At 28.9% G+C, this 17,344-nt stretch overlaps 3 protein-coding genes across 3 annotated transcripts; 1 reads left to right on the top strand and 2 right to left on the bottom strand.

Moving 5' to 3' along the window:
* Positions 1–7,345: 7,345 nt before the first annotated feature.
* Positions 7,346–9,212, bottom strand: LOC100168474 (NAD-dependent protein deacetylase Sirt4-like). Its single transcript, NM_001293348.1, is given in 3 exon segments — positions 7,346–7,726; positions 8,345–8,790; positions 8,848–9,212. Coding segments are annotated over 3 exon segments (1,002 nt in total). The 5' UTR covers positions 9,086–9,212; the 3' UTR covers positions 7,346–7,408.
* Positions 9,213–9,559: 347 nt separating this feature from the next.
* LOC100166403 (vacuolar protein sorting-associated protein 37B) lies at positions 9,560–13,159 on the top strand. Its single transcript, XM_001949812.5, has 4 exons — positions 9,560–10,008; positions 10,085–10,256; positions 12,586–12,668; positions 12,738–13,159. The coding sequence occupies exons 1-4, from the start codon at positions 9,883–9,885 to the stop codon at positions 13,035–13,037; spliced, it is 681 nt and encodes a 226-aa protein (XP_001949847.3). The 5' UTR covers positions 9,560–9,882; the 3' UTR covers positions 13,038–13,159.
* Positions 13,071–17,032, bottom strand: LOC100159576 (inositol oxygenase). The gene is made up of 7 exons (XM_001950761.5): positions 16,883–17,032; positions 16,535–16,715; positions 14,581–14,789; positions 14,183–14,319; positions 13,984–14,118; positions 13,786–13,881; positions 13,071–13,315 (listed from the first exon to the last, which is right to left on the bottom strand). Exons 1-7 carry the CDS (start codon positions 16,883–16,885, stop codon positions 13,207–13,209), a joined length of 870 nt encoding a protein of 289 aa, XP_001950796.1. The 5' UTR covers positions 16,886–17,032; the 3' UTR covers positions 13,071–13,206.
* Positions 17,033–17,344: the final 312 nt, after the last annotated feature.

Raw genomic sequence — 17,344 nt, 5'->3', positions numbered from 1 at the left:
TTCAATCTTTGTATGGACGGCAGACAGGTGATTATCTCCACGATATGGACGGACTCGTTGACGCTGAGGTCGTAAAGGCGTAATTGTATAGTTTTCAATTTTGTGTGGTATAGTGAGGTGGATGACGCAAAACGGTCAGTAACTGCATGCAGAGCGCTGGAACCATCCCGAAACTCGTTTGATGATGCGATGATGGTCCTCAGGAGATCGGCTAACCTGGCGGCGTAAGCTTTCGCCTGTAGTGTCAGGAACCGAGTGGTTCATCGCTCGTAACTTGTAAGGTTGGTCGAGCTGGGTGTCAAGAACAGCGGCGTCGCTGTTGGCGGAGCCCGGATGTCGGCGAAACTCTGAGTACTGCGAACGTAACAGTGTAGGTATTACATAATAATATAAAATATACATAGGTGCGTAACATAACGAACGCCCTTAGGCCCTTGTTGTAGTTGTTAGTTATTTGTGCACCGTCATCAGTCGATATCGCGATGGGCGCCGAAACATTTACGAAGTTCGACCCCGTCCCCCTCCTATCATCATCGCGCTTTTTACGCACCGGCTATTGCCACTAGTTAACCAGTGTCCTGTTCCCTCCGCACTTTCATGTATGACAAAATAGATGAGGTGAATTACGACAATTATGACTGGGGAAATGTATGTACCTGAAGAGTGTGATATGCGCTATAAGTGCTAACCGAACCAAAACTCGTATTGTTGCTGACATACCTACCCAGCCACGGATTGGGCCGGCAGGATGCCGGGAATTTTCCTAGTGGGCCCGCCTCCTTAGTGTACCTACCTTGGTACCTACCATTTTTTGACTTTAAACTTTAAAGTATATTAAGAACAGGTTGAGGAGCTAATCTAAAAACTTGACCCGAGACAATCGCGACAGCTAGGAAGATTCGAGTTATCACTTACCGCATTTTTTGGTATAAAACTACTTTACCGGGGGACGTTTTTGTTTTAGAGCTTACATAAGTATATTAACGAGTTTAGAACGGTAGTGCAAAAAACAAATTCGCTGAAATCTTTAGTTTTTAAGTTATAGCTTTATAAAGTTTCTGATTTTTGTTTTTTTTTACAAGTGTGAAATGCCTATTAATTAACTGCCAGTTAAAGTTTTAAGTATGACAAGTAATAACTTCTATTATACACATGCCGGTTGCAAAACTTTGGCGTCATATAGACCTCTCGATTTAGTTCATCTATAGGGCCTAGAGCAGCGAAGAGGCACCTTCTAAGTTCAAAGATTGGATGAGCGCCTAAGCTAATAATATAACGTGTGCCTAAGCTAAATGGTGACATAACCAGTAGTTAGAATGGAAGTCTGAGCGACAAATTCTGAATTCTGATTGCAACCTCGTACTGAGACTTAGGGCCCATATTACAATAGTCGATTACACTTCAATTACGCTTAAGCCACTGATTTTATTGGTCGAATTCCGCAGCTTAACTTTAGATCAAATATTGTAATACGATCAACGCGGACACTTGAAGCACTAAGGCACTAAAGGATGAATCCATTAATAGTAACCGTTGAATTTTGATTTCACCTGACCACTATTTTCAAAGTTCTACACCACTGGATTGTATTACTACACAACTATACAACTCATATAATATAATTATTATTAATAATATTATACTATACGTTTTAGTATTTATAGTAGTACCTAGGTATCACCTATGTGGCTATATGTACCTACACTTCTCTGCCTTCTGGCACTAGTCATAGTAAACACGAGTAACGAGTATAATAAACTCAAAAAACAAAAAAATGTGAGTGTCGCTGTGCTTTATAGTAGGTTACAACACATGAATGAATTTTATTTTACAACGATTTGTGCTTTTAATTTTATTTTTATTTTGTGTCTGCAATCACCTATTATGACAGTAAAAATGGTTCAAATTTCTACTTCAGCAACTTTTCTGATAGGAAAGTGAGTCTATTTGATACTTTGTCGGGTAAAAAATCAAAAGTAAATAAGTTCCCAGTAATTTTCAGAAACGTCTTGAAAAACCAAAAAAAAAAAATTAACAAAATATATAAAAGTAATTTTTACACAAAACCAGTTATCGACAAAATCGAATATGTTTTTCTGTTGTAACTCAAAAATGAATAACCGTAAACATTTTTTATTTTAACAAAATTTTTATATAATATATCATATATGAGTATTTTCCTTACAAGATATTTCCTACAAGATATTCAAAATATATTGACTTTTTTTGAGCTTTAAAAATTTTTAGTTTTAAATATCGTCGATAAATAATTTTTACTCTCGGTCAAGTTGAACACAGATCCACAATATGTATATTATTTTTAATGTGGGTCTAAAGTTAAAACTTCAACAAAATTCATTAAAATTGAGAAAATTAAAACATTTTCGATTGTCTACCAAAGAAAAGTTAAAAGAAAACCTTACCAGAAAGTCACATTAATTTGTGTCGAGACTTAACTAGATAAATTTATACATAAATTGTATACTGTATGCTGTCAAAAAATCATTGGGGATAAAATAATTTTACCCCCTCTCGAATAAGTTATTGGGGCAACACTGAAAACTATACCACGGCCCTTACAAAACATAAGCTTTAGGTTATCTACATCGTGGGCTACATCTTATATTCATATTATAACCTCCCTGAATGACGAGCAAACAATTTTCTTTCATGAAATTGTTTTCGTATAGTTAATAGTCTGGTTGTTGCATAGAATATCCCTGCATATTATAGTCCATAGTGCATAGTGGCCTTTGCCGACTTGTCGTGATCGATGAACGCTGAGGCGTGACAAAAAATAATAGGTATGTGTGGTTCGTGCGGGAAGGCAATTTCAGTCTTTAGTGAAATGCTGCCCACGACTGCGGCTCGCTACACACGTCGCCCGTGACTGAAATTGCTCACTTCCAGCTCTTGCCACACAATATACTATTGTATATACTATATACCTACAAGTGGAACCTGAAGTACCTTCAATGACGTTATATGCCTATTATTAATTTTTTTTTTTATTATTAACAAACCCGTGGAAACTTAGGCCATTGGGTGGTTTTTACTGTGTGGGAGGGTACTGTAAATTTTAAACACGTGTGTTTTTGGTTTTGGCAGATTTTTTAGCGGATATCGTATGTATCTGCCATGCCTGGGTGGGATAGTGGCACTTTCTCCGTACACCGTGACTTGCCCAAAGAAAAATGCCACCCGCGGCCGGCATCGAACCGACGCCTTAATCCTCTCCGTCCCCCATTATTATTATTATAATATTATTATATGAAGTTTAATCAGTAAACACTATGTCGCATATTATAACATTGGTATTATACTGTATTGGCTAGTATTGTTTATATTGTTGACGAGTGACGACGATTGTGCCTATAGATACACTGTTTAATCGAATAGAATTAGTTTATTTATAATGTAATATTTTGACAGTAAATTGTTTCCAATAAGCATTTACCTTTTTTTAAGTTTGGTATTTATATTTAGTGTTTAAATTAAAGTAAAGCAAAGTAATGTTTTCAATAAATTGAATTATTTTTAAATAGCTGCCAACACAGTACTTTCAGTACTTTTAGTTTCACGCGTGAAGTGATATTCCGTTGACCAATTAAGATGTGACTGCAGGTCGTGGTTTAAATTGCATTAATTAAAATTAATTGTACAATTATAGGTGCACTTACGATAGATTTGAAAAGCCTGATTTATTCAAAAACAGCTTTTAGTTAAATACCTAATTTATCAGCGAAAGGCTCATCAGCCATGGGCTCGTTATATTATGTTTAAAATGATACGAGACTAAATTCCTTTCAAAATTCAAATCCTAACACCACCTATGGTTATCGTAGTAAATATTAGAGCTCATATTATTCTTCTAGTCGAGTCCGGTTTTATAATACGCCAATAATAATATTGGTAATATAATATACTTACATTTATTTTATAAAAACAAACATAATAAAAAATAGAAAAAAAATCATAGGTAATAAATACAAAAGTAACAAAACACAACTTAATAATGGAAAAAATAAATGAATATATATTTGGTAACGAATTCGGTAAATCTAATAAATAAAAATCATATACCTATTTGGTAACGTCCTAACTCCTAGATCTTGTATTTTTAATGTAATTTTGCTATAATAATAAGTTATTAGGTATTATACCTAGGTCAAAATAAATTTAATTCAAAACTGGTTTCGTGTAAATATTTTCTTTTTACCGCTGTTTTTTGTTGCCAAGTTGTTACCTATTATTTGCAATAGTTAAATATGTATAACTTATATTTATAAATATTTTAACCCTGTTTTGAACTTTTAGTTCTTAGCTATAAAAATTGAACATTATACACATTTTTAAATACAAAATAATTTGATAATGTTCGCGATTATGATGAATTTTGTCAACATTTGAATTTAAAATGTTTGTAAAAAAATGTGTGTCTAATTTTTATATGTTCATTACTTTTGAACTTCCAATATGAAATGGGTAAATTTTCAAGTTTTTTGATTCAGTAAAAAAAAACTATTTAACGACAATAATTGAAAAAAAAATCGAAAAGGAGGTTTTAGTCTTGTAATTTATCATTTTTGTTTATTGGGTTTTATTGACTTCTAAAATTTTGATGGTCGCCAACAATTTCCAGATTCCTAATGTGGACCTTCAGAAATATTTATTGGTGACCCCTATATATTATATATTTTGTACTATATAGCTATTGCCCATTTAAAACTTAAAACTTCTGGTCCGATTGCACAGTTTTTTGATTTCATAGGTACATACCCCGGGCTACTTACCCATATTATAACATTATACACGTACTATAAGTTCAAAAAAATGGATATATTTTACAATATTACAATATTAGCATACCATTATTGATTTATTTTTCTTAATTAAGAATTGCATCAGCTACCGATAGTTTACTTTAATTTGTTGAACTTTTTCATTATCCTATTTTGATAGATTTTATATTTTTTAATTATTATAATACTTTAATACATACTAATATACTATTTGTATATCTATATCAAATTTTTAATAGATCTATATATTTTGGGTTTTTAAAATGTTGAGCAATGAAAAAGTACCTAATAACCGGTACACATTTGATCCCTAACGATTATTATGTAATAACAAAACATAAATGGATATATTTAATTTTCTTTTTTTTTTCATATACCTATACTGTTACACTCTATATAGTAGATACTATATCATACAATTTAACGTGGATGGTAAGGTGACCTGGAAAAGCGCGGTGATTGGACGTAGTCACTAATATAGTAATGTGTGCAGCGGTCGAGCAGGCTCCAGGATGAGTGACCACCCAGGTTCTTGGTGACGATCTATCTGCCTCACATAAAAAAACGCGTACCAACCGTAGCCCCCACACAAACCGAATGGGGTTGCCGAGTGTCAAAAAAACAAAGTTCATTTTTGATTTATTTTTTAACCTCTCACTGACATAGTGAGTTGCAAGCACGATTAAAGATATAATTATAGATAATATAAAGATTATATCTTTAATCGTGGTTGCAAGTTAAAAATAATGGTGTGAAATATTTTCCACAGTAAAAACCAGCTAATAAGTAATAACCATGGAGTTTGAAGTCTTGAAAAAAATTATACTATAACTTCCTAGTTATTTACCCATGGATTTCAATTGGCTGTGATGAAAATAGTGTTTGCAACTTTTTTCTGCAAGTCAGCAATGTCAAAAAAAAAAATAACTATATTATGTTTCTTTAAATTAATAGTATTTGTTATAAATGTAGTAAAATGTATAATAGTGTAGTAATTTGAGATTAATAGATATTTTCTCAAATTAAATCTAAATTGACAATAGCAATAAACACATTTTTAAATTATTAAAAAGTTAGGTGGGTATAAGTAATTGTCATTGCTACACCTAAAAAAAATTAGTTCGGCGCCACTGACTTTGGACTTCAAATGATTCACAAGTGAACAAATTCAAATAACTTATCATATTGACTAATGAGCAGGGCTCGTTACTTCATGCACTAAAAAATGCATGAATAAGCATGCGTTCATGCACTAAAAATTGTCAAAATATGCATTAAAATATGCACAAAAAAGTTCGAAAATATGCATTTATATGCTCTAACATTTTTAAATTATGCACTCAAAATATGCATTAGGTATGTAAAAAAAATCATGAAAAAGTTTTAAAATAATAAGAATTAATCCATAAATTTAAAAAAATTCAAATTCCTCCACAAAATTTTGCAAACGGCCCGCAACTGTTTGTTTTTCTTTCGGCATTGTTAAAATAAAATATGAATAATGTGTACAGTAGTAACCTACCTATACCTCACATGAAAACACTAAAACAGGAAATTGAATGGATAGACGCATACGACTCATCCGAGTAAACTCATCGGCGAGTGTAAGAAAACTATACTGTAGAGTGTAGCGATGTACAAAATTATAAATGCTGGTTGATGAGAAGCTGCCATTTTATATGGTGGAGGGTGGTAGTGGTAGCGATTACACTGTTTCCGCGATATTTCGTAAAACGCATAAAATCTAAATAAGTATGTAGGTACTAGGACATTAGGTAGTCACACGCTCACTGAATAAAAATAAATCAAAACACTATAATTTTGTAAACAGGAAAGTAAATAAGAAACAAGAAACATTTCAAATATTTTTATGAAATAATATGCACTAACGACTGTAAAAAATCGACTATATGCCAAATATGCCTTTACACCCAAAACATGCAAAAACATGCACTATCAAACTTCATATTATTATTACTATTGTTATGAAATGGATTTGTATCTCAGCTAGCATGTTTTCCTGTGTAGCAAAAAAAACATGCAGATGCATGAACTTACGAGCCCTGCTAATGAGTAATGTAACCACATCCTTAATTCTATAGTACAAACAATACCTGGTGTAGGTATCTAAAATTTATAATTTATTGTTTTCAATAATAAGTTTTATAATTTTATGTAACGCACATAATATGTTCACTGAATTTTGAAAAACATTATTTTTCAAAGCCTATGAAACAAAAATGGTTTCATTTTCACAACAAATCAAAAAAAGACAGATGTGATGCCAAATGTAAAAAAGACCAGTAGTAGTATTATAAGTTATACCAGATAAGATAAATTATAGATTATACATTGTAAAATAAGGTTCTTACCCGTCAAAATAAAATAATAAATGTCTGTATTTAAGGGGTTTTCCACCAATTATACCTACTTCATACGCGTGCGCACACACACACACACACACACACACACACATACACACACTTACATTTTAGAACCAAATTTTTTTTTTTTAATTATTGGCTGAAAATAATAGATATAAGTAAAAACAAAACATTTTTATTAAAAATACATAAAGGTCATAATAATAAAATTTTAAACATAGATTAAGGACTTAACAATGGTAATATTTCACCAAATCTTGCTTCAATTTTAAAATCTACACAGTCATCAGCCCTAGTTGGCCCTATATTTACCACAGCAACAGGTTTGTTAGCAGATTTTGTTCCTAATACTATTCTATAACCCGAATATACAAATAAAGATGAGCCCATAACCAGGAGTGAATCACATTCTTCCACAAAATCATTCACCCTCTGAACTCGTTTTTTTGGAATGTTGTCTCCGAAAAAAACAATGCGTGGAATTAATAAATTTCCTTGACATTTTGGACATTCAGGAACCTTGAATCCGCCAATTTCTTCCTATTGAACCATAAATAAAAAAACTATAAAAAATATATTATAACAAAGATTATTGCCTATAATCTATTTTCTTTATAAATTAAAATAGCAACAGGAGATAATTTTATCCCATGAAGTAAACAAATGTATTTTAAGGCTTGCTACAGATTAAGACCATTAAGTTTTTATGTAAAAATTACAAAGTATCCCTTTTTTTCTATAATAATTGAAATTATAAGCTATGTTAAAAATCTAAATGCAATTTGTAACAGCATTTGTTTAGTTATTATTATAAACTAAAGAATCAAATAATCCATTTAAATTTTAATCTGCTACAAATTACAATAATTAGTAATTTTATGTCAAGTTTTATTGTGGCTTTGAAAAGAAAATTTTTTTCAAACAATTTGCTTTAACTACAAATAACTAATAAGTAAATAACACTGCAATAGAAAATAATGATAAATAATTTGTTTTCAAACATTTTAATTTCCATTTACTGCATCACAAGTGTATTACAAGTGTATAATTTAAAAAATCCTTCTATACAATATGCGACAATAGATCAATTATTATGTTCTCAATGAAAAAATGTTTTAATGCATGCAATTAGAAAATAAAAATGGAATATTTACTTACTGGAGTGAGTTCAACATCACCATCAGGCCTGACACTGTACAATTCTTTAATGGAAACTTGAGGGTTTAAACTTGACAAAACATCTTGAAATTTATGTCTATCGATTGTATAATCACATTTTAAACAATGTACAACATATGCAGTTCCGTGCAATTCAAGAACATTTTTACTTCCTGCTTTTGTATGCAAGTTATCAACATTTTGAGTAATTATATGAACAATTTTATTTTTATCTTCCAAATTCTTTAAAAACTTATGTGCATAGTTAGGTGACATCGATGAAAATCTAGGCCATCCTACATAGTTTCTAGCCCAATAACGTATACGTACTTCTGGATTTTTAATAAATTGTTGATATATTACCGGGCGGTTTTTACTTCTTGCGTACAACCCGACATCAGCAGAACGATAATCAGGTATACCACTTTCAGTTGATATTCCTGCACCTGTGATAAATGAATACCATTACAATAATTAAATCAACCATTTATGATACACTCTACCAGTCAATACAAGGATTTTTTTATGTTCTTTAATGAAACGATCAAGAGTATTTGCATCCGATGATTGCACAGGCATGTGTTTTGGTACGAAATTAGAGTTGAATCTAAAAATTAAGCTTTTACTTGAATTTAAAATTACTTTACATGTATTAAAAATCATTATATTAAAAGGTTCGGTATTGGTAACAATGCGTATAGATGTTGAGTATTCACTATTGAATTTTAAATTTAGGACCATTAATTTGGTAAACTATTAATTACTAAATATACTATAGTTAAACTTTACCATGGGCCTTAATTTACTATGAAATGTAAACTTTACCATGGCCCATGGGTATAATATAGAAATGTTATGTAGTATTATCACAGTTTTGTGATAATATTATGATCAAATATATTCATAGATATTTATATTCATTGTAAATCTGTTATTTAATTCCTGTGCCACTACTGCCGTCCATAAACCTATAAACTATGTGCCATCTGCCACAGCCCAAAAGGACAACATTTTCATTTTGTCTCTAAACGAATTCATTTCAAAATTTTAAATCTAATTTTTGTTGACTATTATACTGTCGGCTAAAACCACGATTTAAGATAATATCTATCTTAAATCGTGGCTAAAACTACGTACGTCGTCACGAAGACTGGACAGTCCTTGATAAAAACTTCATTATTTTTTTAACAAATTACAATCGTGGCTCGGGGATGTCCGCTTAGATAATATAAATATTAAATAATACGCTGCATTCGGCTGAAATCGGTCAGATGTTATTTTTTTACTTTGTTTACCGATGTTTGTTATCATTTTATCAGCCTGACAACCCAGCCAGTCTTCACTCTTCAATACTTCGTCATTCATGGATATAATTTTTAATGAATTTAGATTTACTCTTTTTATTCATTATTCATAGTTGTATTCACTCCTAGAATTATTCTTCTTAATTGTAGTATCTTCATTTATATATATTTATTTACATTATTTGAAATCTGTATATAATATTTATATTTTACACTCGAATGTCTCAGTAAATCATGTTTAATAGTTCAACAGCTGTAAGTACAGTAATGGGGCTGATGTCTCATTTAACTGCTTCTGATCTCAAAGAAATACTAAATGACGATAGTAAGTTTGAAGTGTATGCTAAAGAACTAAAACCGGTAAGTAGTTATGATTTAGAATAACTATAATGATCATTTGATGACGTTTAATATTTTTAAAAAACACGAATTTTAGAACATAGAAATAGATACCCAAAAAGAAATGTTAATAGCAAGTAACCAATCCTTGGCTGAATTTAATCTTACTAAAGAACCAGAGTTAGTTAGTGGTAAAGAAAGATTATGTGAAATGTACGAGGAAGCAGAAAAACTATATAAAAGTGTTACAGAGAAAGTAAATACTTTAAGTAAGTAAAATTATTTTAACTAAAGAGTTCTATCACAGATTAAGTGTAATATTACTTACAAATAATTTTTTGTTTGTAAACAAAAATAGGGAAAATTAACCACATTACATATAAGTATGAAGTTATCTCTTAACTTTGAAAGGAGTTTTTCAATAGTTTGATATTAATAGTTAATCTTGATAAATTACATTTTGAGTTTTAAAATGTTATGTTACTATGTTAGTATGTGTTAATATAAAATATAGGTTGTTTTAGCCTCGTAACAAAATTAATTCATGGACATTTAGTTATCCAAATATTAGATGGAACAGTTAGTTCTTCCTAGTTTCTAGAATTAGTAGGTATAAGAAATTTGGCTCTCCGGCTCAATTATAAGACGTCTAGCTCCTCAGAAATTTTAATCTTTATTATTTTTAATTTCTTCATACTAAACAAATTTAAATAATGAGAAAAAGTATTAATCAATATTAGGTTATTTGTTATTTATTAATCAAGTTCGCTGATAGGTAATTGTATAATAAATAATTAAGAGTTAAATAGGTAACACATGTCTCACCATTCTTACAAATACTTTTTAGTTTTTACATTAATTCACTATTATTATTTTTAATAATGTAATATGTAATCATTATTATCATATTTCAATTCAGCGCAGTATAATTCCATTTTGATTTACTCAATTTTTTGGCATGATAATTATATTAACAGTAATAAATAAAATTTTTATTAAATGCACTATAAATAATATCAATGTTTTATGAGGAGTTGGTATGTGATAGCTTAACTTTATTTCTAAATATTGTGTATCATTACATTAAATGCCAAACCAGGTTTTTGAGATTAATAAAAATATATTTAGATTTGTTTTATTGTTATTTTTGAATCCCTATAAAAAATTAAAATTTAAACTATATTTACCCAACTTGTTTAACCCGCAAGTGATATGGTCTGGTCCCATAGATCACAGCAGTTTTTTGTTTTGGTTTACTTCTTAAAATCTATAAAAAATTAATTAATTTCTTTAAACTTATTTGAGTCGAAAAAATGATAGTCAAATAAAAGTTGACACTGTAAATATATTATTTCTACAAATAATGCAATAGAACAATTGAAAAATATGGTCTTCATATAATTATCAAAACTAAGTGGTCTAGGACCATACTATTAGCATAATTTTTGTTCACCGTACCACTTGCGGGTCAAAAAATATTGAATTGAATTATGACTTTTGTATACTGTTAATATCATTTTACAACCAGTAACAAACTTATAGGTAACCAATTTCAACTAGGTGACGTCAGAGAATATGGACTTAAAAGTATACCTATATCATTTTCTGTGGTATACACTTTGTTGAATATTTTTTTAAGCAACTACCTTGACTATATGTTTTGTTTCAATTGATTTGATTTTTATTGTAGATAATACAAGCATAGATTGATTTATACATAGTTTATTGCAATAACTCAAAGTAATGGGCGACATTGTTTTTATTTTGTGAATAAGACAAATTTTCAATTTTACCATATAAGTAAAAGCCTAGCTACAAAATAAATTAAGAAACACACACTTTTTAATATTGAAATATATATGATAAACTCAAAAATCGTGTCCATTTATTTATAATGTTAATATTCTGAAATTTTTAGTTTAATCATAGACCTTTTACCTATAGACCTATCCTATACCAAATACATTGATAGTCGCGCGTCAACATGGTGCAGTGATGCAGCTTACTTATTATAAATATAAAGTATGAATATATAATATTTCTTACCGTAACAAAGTAACTCAGTAATCGAAAAGCACTTATTTTAAAAGCACTTAACCTATCTTGACTTGGTAGAAACATGAAGAGGGCTGGTCTATTAGTAAAAGGTCTATAAGTTTAAATTTTAAATTTCAAAGTATCTCGAGATACTTAACATGTTTAATACATATATAATTACATTAATGTGATTGTGTGATTCTCACAAAAAAATGATTACTTATTAAACTAGGCTTAGATATTTTTACTTTAAAGAATTTAAAATGTAGGTAGTAAAAAAATGCATAGTTAAAATAATTTTAATTAAATGCTACTTAAATATACTTTATAACACTGTACATAATTTATGTTCTGTGTAATATTAATCCATTATTATTAAATAACAAAAATGTTCAATACATCAAAGAGCTAAAAATAAATTGAAAATTCATACATTTTAATTTAGTTATTTTTTTATCTTCTATTAAAATCTATTAAATACTACTTAAATAAATAGTTGCCTATTTATATTATTATTTTTGCTGAATATCCTTTAATAAGTTATTAAAATTATATTTCTAGAACAACACAAAGGTAGTATGACCTCAGAAACTATATTAGCCTTGTTGCAAACTGCTTCTTGTGAAACTGAAGAAGAATCAGATGTAAGTATAAATTACATAAAATAGTTCCAAAAAAAATATTTGAAAACATTTTTTTTTTTTTTAATTTAGAAATTGGCTGAAAAATTTTTAAGTGGCAACACTGATTTAGAAGGCTTTTTAGAAGAGTTCTTGAAGCGGCGTAAGGATATGCATATGCGTAAGGCTAAAGCAGATAAAATGTCTGAATTGCTAAGTAGACGTAATAATTCCTTCAGACCACCAATCAATAACATTCAACAATCAACAGCAGGATATCCACAACCTGGATACCCCAATTCATTTTATTTCCAACCTACTTCAATGCCATATCCAAATGTACCCATTAATATGCCTATGCCAGGCAATCAATTTATGAACAGACAATTTTAATACAAAATATATTAATTATATATAAAACAATAATGTTACATTTATTATTTTTATTATTAAAATATACATTTATAAATTTGAATTATGTATATAGAACAAAATACAATTATTAGAATGTTATTATATTTTTTTTTGAACTTTTGCAAACACCTTTTTGACTTTTTAACCTTTACCACTTAATTAATCCTGGAATGTATTTGTCAATCAATGTTTGATAATATGGCATCAATTCTTTTATATCTGGTATGTCACCTCCTTTAGTATATAAATCAAATTTACTAAAAAAAAAAAAAGAAAAAAAAAGATTAGTTTTTCATAATAATTGGTTCTTTTTTTTATTAAATACAGAGTGACAAGTAATTTCCTGATCCTGATTAGGTACTTACAACTAAAAACTAATTAATTGTTGCAAAATGATCACGTCATGACCATTACATAATAAACAATTATTTGTTCTGCTTCAAATACATTTTTTCTCACACTTAAAATTTACTGATTTATATCGATTAGAAGGTTTATCTATATTGTATGTGTCCACTAGAGTTTGAATTTATGATATATAATAAACATTATCTATTTTTTTTATAAATGTTTAAAACACTTACTATACAAATATTATACCTTTAGCACAGAGTACCTGAGTACATAATTAAGTATTTATTAAGTGCCTTTAGCTTGCACAATATGGAAAAAGACAGAAACCTTTTCAATAGAATATTTAAGTATAATTTAAAGAATATCTACTTACTTAAATTCTAGGACCCATTTCTTCATTTCCAAATCATTTTCAGAGCATAAAAAATCATAGTCACCACCAGAGTGCCATGGGTAAAACGAATGGAATCTATAATCCAATATATATTATTAATTATAAAAAACAAATTAAATACCTAAAAGTTAAATATACACCGAAAATAATTAATCGACATAATTAGTAATTACCTACCTAATCATATTTAGTCCTTCTTTGGGTATTGTTGTATTGTTGTGTACTAAGACTCTATATAAGTATTCATCGTGTCCCCAAGACATCAAGATGTTGTCCAGTCCACAATTTTTTGAATAAATACCTAATGTAGTGCTGAAATTACGATTGTATTAATTTGACTGTAGATTCGTTTTAATAAATTAAATAGTAAAGTTACTTGTATCTCGGGTCATACGTATCTGGGTTCTTTTTAAACGTGGTGTCTTTGTAGACTATAGAATTCGCCCATGCACATCCAACAGGAAATGTATCACCAACTACACTCCACTGAGGTTCACCTTTGAAAGCCATCACCTAAATAGGTACAAAGGAAACAAATATGCGTTTGTGAACAAATTACCCAAATAAAAATAAATCAATAGGTATTGCCTGGCGAGTATAGAATTACCTATATTGTTTATATATTTAAAATAGGTAGGTATATGTACCTACTATGTATTACAAGTTAATTTTTGTTATGAACATTCACATACCTAATAACTGCTTTAGATTTTTTTAGAATCGATATCAAAATACTTAATAATTTAAATGCACGTTTAGGTACTGTTTACTCACTTTCCCTAAATCGTGTATCAGACCAACCAAATGAAACCAGTCATGGTGTGGATGAATGGCGCGTATACGTTCGGCAGTTTGAAATGCGTGAACGATGTTGGGAATATTTACGTCGGGATCGCTTTCGTCCACTAAATCGTTGAGCGATTCCAATGCTTCCATAATAGTCGCCTCAAATTTATCAAAAGACAACCATTCAGCCATCTTTTCTTCGTTACAAATGTGTTGGAAAATAAAACAATTTAACATTTTATTGAGCTGAGAGTATTGACACTAAAATTAATTTGACATAAATTTAAAAAAATTATCTTCTAAATTTCTATTAATAAAAAAACAATTTCAAAATAGCCAATTTCTAAATCTAATCTTGGACAAAGTTTGATGGTAAAACATTTGTCAAATACAAGACAAGTAGTATATTTTTCAATTTTTTTTTTAATATCTATCTATATTTTTTTCGAGTAAATTAGTTTTAAAAGTAATACATTTTTCAAAATAATGTTTTTGGGAATTTCCTGACGTACCTATAGCCTATAGGTACATAATATATTCATTAAATTATTTATTATCCATATAATTTTCATAATTTTTGTGAGATTTAACTAGTATTTATCAATCTTTTATTTTTATTGGTCAGGTATTTCTGTTACACTCTGTACTTATACCTATTAGGTATACTATTAGTTTGACATGGGTATGGATTAATGATTATGCAGTAATAATATATTTTTATGGCTACGTATTCATAATAAATAATAATATATGGATATATAGTCATATAATTAATGTACCTATTAAACAGATAGGTTAAGTAAGGTAACATATCCACTTTAGTTCTTGATAATAAATAGGTACGAAATTAGTTCCCGGGTCATTGGTCAAAATATCAAATAAACTATTAAGTGTACAAATTGGTTCCCATATGTACAAATCTGAAATCAGTAATTAGGTAATCTTATGATATTTTATTTGGTTTTACGATGACTGGGAAAATTCTCGTAATTCGTATCATAACAATTGTACGCTATGCTATGCTATGCTTGCCGCTTGAAACAACGGGAATAAGACATACCTAAGATATGATTCATATTTAATATTAAAATTCAACTGACAATTAAATGTACTCTAAGCCTTTCTTTAATTATGGAGTTATTCAAAATCAGTTTTTTGGTATTTAAATATAAGTACCTACCTAAAGGCCATAATTATATTTTATAATTCTTGAGATTTTTTTTACTACATAATTAGTGTCTTATAGAGTATAGAGATAAAAAATACTGTTTTTAAAATCATACCCACCTCCCTTCTTTTACAAATTAATTTGCAGATAATTTTTCTGAAAATATTGACGTATTAAAACAAAAATTCAAAAGAATAGTTTTTTTTTAAAAATAAGTCTCAATATTGTTAAAAATGGAATTATAGATTACAACACACATCACGTATATATAGAAAATAACAATACATACGTAATGGCAAAATGTACCCTATGATTAACATCAATTATTGAATTAGAATTATTTTATAAACAACATAATAATTAATAACTATTTTTGTTTAAATATCCTATTTAGTTAAGTTTTGAACTTGAAAATTAAAATGTCTGTAAAAAATATAATTATTAATTATGTATTCTTGATATTTTAACATTTCTGTTGTAATAATATAACTTATGTGGAACTTTTGAACTTAATGGTTATGCACTTATGCCACAGCTAGGTACCTATGTAAATTAAAAATAATAATCGATTTGTCAAAATTATTGAGTAAATATTCTCGTTGTTTCGTAGTTTCGAAAGCACCGACTGGGAATATTTTACTTTTGCCCTCCGGAAGTACTAACTAGATCCAATTTACTACCAGAAACCATCATTAAATTTGAGGTTAAGTGATTTTACTACTACTTATACAGTTATACTAAAGGCAGAAAGGCTAATAATTTATTTAGACTTACTTTTTACGTAATCTACTGTTTGATTCGTATGCATCTCTGTGTATGTGATCCTCACTCTTTCCTTAATAGGATCCTCGTGGTCTATGTCATAGTCCCTGTATCGTCCAATAGGTTTGGATGCAAATGCTGGCTCTGGTCTCAATAGTTCTGATACATCTAGCATAGCGATTTTATTTTTTACCTAAAATTGTATTTTTTTAATATTAGTTTATATTAGTATATACTGTTGATACGTATTTAACTTAAAATATAACATGTTTATGTAGAGAATATAACAAATCGTAAGTATAAAATTCAAAAGTACATAATAGGTATGTAGTCAAGCGCAGTAAAAAAAGAAATAGATACCATTATATTATAGTTGATGTACAAATGTTGACAATAAATCCTATAGGTTTAATGACCAATAAATGTCTAGCGAAAAAAAATTCGAGTGGCGGATTCGGTACCAAGTTTCTAACTTATATACTTACCAATTACCTACCTAACTCCCTATAATTAAACATCTTTATTTGTACTTTGGAATACTTATAAATAATCAGTATAATCACGCGTCATTAACATAAACGATTGTAGATAGTGTACCTCCTACTAATATCTAGCCATACACAAATGTAGTAAATAATAATAATAATATTTTATTGAACAATATTTAATAATATTTAATAAACAATATTTATGTCGATATTATAATATTAATTATTATATAATTATTTTTACCTACACCAATAAGTAAATCATAGATAGATCATATAGATATATCATATTTCTATACAGCTATCGGATGAACAGGTTTAACGTATAAGACAC

This window comes from Acyrthosiphon pisum, chromosome A2 (assembly GCF_005508785.2).
Source record: "Acyrthosiphon pisum isolate AL4f chromosome A2, pea_aphid_22Mar2018_4r6ur, whole genome shotgun sequence".
NCBI lineage: Eukaryota > Metazoa > Arthropoda > Insecta > Hemiptera > Aphididae > Acyrthosiphon > Acyrthosiphon pisum.
Note: the sequence above shows the minus strand (reverse complement) of the source record. Positions and strands in the feature narration are given on the sequence as shown.